Here is a 5,110-nt window from a genome sequence, read left to right as displayed (position 1 = left end):
CGCTCCACGGATCCAGAGGGCCCCCCCTTTCCCTACCCGGCCAGGTGATCGTGGGTCTCCAGTTCCTATCTCCATAGCGGGTGAAGACTGATGAGTCCTGCTGTTCCCTTGTGTGGTAACCCCACTTAACAAACGCTTGTTTTTATATTTATTGATGTACGCAGAACTTATTATCTTCTAGTAAAACGAACAATTTAAACTGTATTTCACTACGTGCGTTGTGCGCCTTGTCTTTTCTCTGTTCTTCTAGTCCTCGGGGTGCTGAGCCACCTCTCAAGAAGGGCTGCAGACGCACTTAATGTGAAGCTACACCTATAAGGTCATCACTATTGTTTATATATATATATTCACTCCATTATAATATAATTTATCACTATTATCACGGTATTAGCTGCGCACTATCACTGTTTTTTCCACTTGCCCAGTGAAAAGCCCTGGCCTAGATGCATTAAGCTCAGGTAAATCACAGAACATGATGTTACCTAAAACAGGAACGGACGTTATGTTCCCTGAGTTAATGCTGTATCCACACAACTAATTATATGCAAATACAGTACAACATCCGTACTACATCTCATTACAATACGGGTAACGTTACTTTATTGTAGGATAACGTCGCTTTATTTTCCAATAACATGGTGTTATTCAAGTGTTGGCATTTCTCCTATCCAGTCTCTGAGACAGGGATTTTCCAAGAGTGGAGAGGGAGAGGAGAGGGAAATGATGCTATATTATTTAAATCGTGTCTAACGGTGGTATTACACCCATCCAAACACTGAAAAGACATTTTGGGGCCTATGCAGAGAGCAGCGCTATTTCGAAATTCGCCATTTTTTGGAGAAAATCGCGCAGAAAACAGCAGAAAATGGCCAATTTTTCTTTTCTATTTGTAAAACTCGCCTCGCGGCTGGCGAGAACCTCAATCTCGCCAGTTTTAAAAATATCCTAATGCAGAGAGCCGCGAACGGCATCTAGCGGCTGTTCGCGCCAATAAAATGGCGCGATTGTCTCCTTTTTGCCTTGCCAGAAAAAATTGGCAAGAAGCTGCCGCTCGCGGCCATTGCAATGGGAAAAAAAAGGCGCGAATTTGTTTTTACACGTTTCTGAAGCGCGCATCTCGCCAATTTAAACTCGCCACACACATCCATGTTAAACATAGCAGAATTCGCACTTTTCTGCATATGGAGAATAAAACTCTCCAAAAAAGCTACTTTTTACTAAATTCGCCATTTTTAAAATTCGCTGCTCTCTGCATAGGCCCCCTTATGTTCTAGATGGGAGTAACGCCAAGTTTAGTTATGACTTAAATAACATAATGTTAAGTACATGTGTTAACCTTAACAGACTTTAGTGAATATGATATGATGATGATGATGATGATGATGATGATGATGATGATGATGATGATGATGATGATGATGATGATGATGATGATAGGATAGCGCCTATTAACATTAGGTTAAGTAGCCGAACAGAGCTTAGTGCTAGGCCTTATAAAATAATAATAGATCGCCCCATTATATAGGTACACATGCATTTAGTGCCCACATCTATAATATTGCTACTGTAACTCCAAATAAAATAGGGTATAATGGAGCGGGAGAAAATGCCCAGAGCGTCAGCAATAATGCTAAGATATATGGAACTTTATGAGGAAAGGCTGTAGAGGTTAGGACGCATAGAAGGGAGGTGACTGGAGCAAGATGCTCGAAATATGCAGAATCATAAATAGTGCAGCACGGAGAAAGTAAATAGGGAGTAATTATTCACTAAGAAACATACAAGTAGATGAGAAAATGATCGGCTGCGTATAGGAAACAAGCAATAGACCGTGCTATTTTATTCAGCATACAACAAATATGGAATTCATAAACACTGGATGTTGTAAAAGCAGACATTAATAATGGACTTAAGGGAAATTAGACAAGTAAATAGAAGATAAGTCTATCAATGGTTAATAGCAACATGGAAAAAAAATGCAGCTTATATGAGCTGACCTCCAAATGTCAGGAACATGAAATGAGCAACACCTGGTGTCATGATCCATACTGTAGATACAGTAGCTTGTCCTGTATTCTGCGGGCCCCACTTCAATGTTGATACGGGGATTGATTGAACATTTTTCACATGGGCTTTCATTTGCATTGAAGAAAATTTAAATACTTTTGGAGGCACTTGAAAATCAATATGTAAATGATGTGCAAGAATATGTATAAACAAAGAATCATTTTTAAAAATATATATATTTTTGCTGTCCTTTATATAAAACGGCTATTTCTGTGATTTCAATACAAATGTCAAATGAACCCTTTCACAAAGCAATGCGTTGCAGGCACCTTTATCAGTGAAATGGTTAAACTAACACTACAGAAACGTGGCTACATTATGAGTACGAAAGCATCTGGGAGCTGCTCTTTTCACACCCTGTATGCATCCCTGGACCAACTCAATGATATCACTAACATCTGAATTTCATGTCACTATTCCATTTTGTGATGAAGGGCAGGGCAGAACCTATGCTTACAACTCTCTATCCTTTTCAGCCCTGTAATATTGTATCTCCACATACACTTGTTCAGCTGTTTCACCAGAAGGGGCAAAAAAAACCTCAAACAGTATAAAACAAACTACAGAGAGATAACCAACATTTCGGACATGAGGTGCTTAAGAGGTTAGTGAGTTGGTGTTGCCACCTCCATATGGAAGTTATCCTGTCTGCAGGGTGGCAATAAAAATCTATACTATGATTTGAGACTGACTTTGTCTATGGGTTTTCAACTTGCTAAACTTGTTTTTACATAGTAAATGAGTACCCAAAACATTATTGATTTTCTCCCATCCTGATTGCTTCCAATACTTTTTATTAATGCCATCCCAAAAATATCTGAGAGACCCAAAGCTGGGGAAATACTCACATAGTGGTTAAAATTGCTTTCGGCACCAAATTATATGGAAACCACACAACTGGTCTGGTAATAACCTGATTTATATTTTCCCCCAAAGGATAAGGAGCTTTAAAGAATTAGACACTCATAGATGTTTATTTTTCATTTTGAATTAAATACTGCTTGTACCACAAGGCTGCCAGAGGGGCATGTAACATATTGCTTCAGGAAACAAGTTGTTGCATGACTACAGTACATGGCAGTTAAGAAAAAAAACACTGTTGTATAGACCCACTGGTGATTTCGTTTTAGTTGATACTTACTAGTGATATCAAAGGGGATCTGCTTGCATCCAGTAGTCTGAGTATCAGGCCACGGGCAGTAGTACACAGCACCTCCTTCAACTATCTCTGGCTGACTTGTATTGGCTTTGGGAGCTCCAATCAGAACACTTACCCTATAATATGGTTTATTGAAATGAGACCTTATCATTTAATTAACATCACACATAGGATGACAGGAAACATAATTACAATACATATCTGCATACAGACAGGAGATGCAACAGATATAACACATTCATCTCAAATTGATAAGTATTAACTCTGCTAGAAAAAGCAGCACATTATTGCAATGCTACCATGTATCATATCTCTGCGCACAACACTTTATGATAGACACCGTGATTAAATCAACATGGAATAAAAATGAAGTGTTAATTAGGCTTTATTCACTTCTTGAGTTAACTGTTTCAGTCAGTTTATGTGTCATAAGTCTACATGCCATATGGTTTATCTGGATCTTCCTACAATATCTCCCCCCCCCCTCCCCCAAGAAGTGTGTGTTAGCCACTTAGCTGACAATGAGGACTGCAATATATTGCAAAGTCACCTGGCAGCCAGGGGGTTAAGCATTTCCTCTCACTCTGCAATCACTCTCCCTCTCACTGTCTGGGAGAGTCTGTAATGCAGGATCCAGGGAATGGCATGAGCCCAATCTACTCCCCATAAACAGAACAAGGATTTGCTGAGAAACTCTATAAAACTTGAATCCATAAGAACTTTACAATACACTTATAATGCATACTTCACTTACTATATTTAAATCATCTATTGACAGTACTGCTTGGGACATTCCCTTGCACCACCTGACTGGTAAGTATTTTCCCTGGGGGGAAATCATTAGTTATTGAGGAAATCACATCATTGCTTATAGACATTCCCAATTCTTGACATCTCTGTGCATGCCAGTGAAAGTGGTGTTAACTCCTTCCCTGCTGCACTGACATGCCCAGTTATACTAATGAAAGAGAGAACATGCTTGTGTACTTACGTTCTTGAGTCTGGTTCATAGAAATCCACTGAGTATCCGAAGTAACTGCCATGGGGACCGCTGTACTCTGTGACTTTGTCAACATCCAAATTAAAGGCAAGGAAGCCCGGACACAGCATCATGACCAGAGGCAGCATGTATAGCAGCTCCCAGCTCCCGGGGCGGCAATGGCAAGGCATCTTATGCACCTTTATCCAAGATACCGGTGTGCAGGTTAATGCAGGTCCCGAGAGGAGAAGATGAAAGATGAGATGTAGGACTCAGTCTACAGCAGTTACAGCGGGAGCTGCAGACAGTGAAACATGAGGCTGATGTGACTCCTTTGCTCTCACTGACTCCCCTTAGCGCCCAGCTTCAGATCTCAGGCACAGTGAGCTGTGGGCGGTGCATGCAGGACAGGCACAGTCTCATACAGGACAGGCACAGTCTCCAACAGGACAGGCACAGTCTCCTACAGGACAGGCACAGTCTTGCACAGGACAGGCACAGTCCCCTAAGGGACAGACACCGTCTCCAACAGGACAGGCACAGTCGTCTACAGGACAGGCACAGTCCTCTACAGGACAGGCACAGTCCTCTACAGGACAGGCACAGTCTCCTACAGGACAGGCACAGTCCGATACAGGACAGGCACAGTCTCCACAGGACAGGCACAGTCTCCAACAGGACAGACACAGTCCCCTACAGGATAGACACAGTCTCCAACAGGACAGGCACAGTCTCCTACAGGACAGGCACAGTCTCCTACAGGACAGGCACAGTCTCCTACAGGACAGGCACAATCTTATACAGGACAGGCACAGTCCCCTACAGGACAGACACAGTCCTCTACAGGACAGGCACAGTCTCCTACAGGACAGGCACAGTCTCCTAAAGGACAGACACAGTCCCCT

General features: G+C 41.9%; 1 protein-coding gene across 2 annotated transcripts in view; it reads right to left on the bottom strand.

Moving 5' to 3' along the window:
* ITGA8 (integrin subunit alpha 8) overlaps positions 1 to 4,572 on the bottom strand; it is a 191,623-nt gene extending 187,051 nt beyond the window's left edge. The window contains exons 1-2 of one of the 2 annotated variants that reach the window (XM_075587420.1): positions 4,218 to 4,572; positions 3,209 to 3,342 (exon numbers count right to left, since the gene is read on the bottom strand). In XM_075587420.1, the coding sequence (XP_075443535.1) occupies positions 3,209 to 3,342; positions 4,218 to 4,396 (313 nt within the window). In that variant the 5' untranslated portion in view covers positions 4,397 to 4,572. The remainder of the gene's footprint in view (positions 1 to 3,208; positions 3,343 to 4,217) is intronic. The other variant, XM_075587421.1, reaches the window with a different exon arrangement.
* Between the last annotated feature and the right edge of the window lie 538 nt (positions 4,573 to 5,110).

The sequence above is a fragment of the Ascaphus truei genome, chromosome 2 (assembly GCF_040206685.1).
Source record: "Ascaphus truei isolate aAscTru1 chromosome 2, aAscTru1.hap1, whole genome shotgun sequence".
Taxonomy (NCBI): Eukaryota; Metazoa; Chordata; class Amphibia; order Anura; family Ascaphidae; genus Ascaphus; species Ascaphus truei.
The sequence above is the reverse complement of the archived record's forward strand: the minus strand, read 5'-3'. Positions and strand labels throughout refer to the sequence as shown.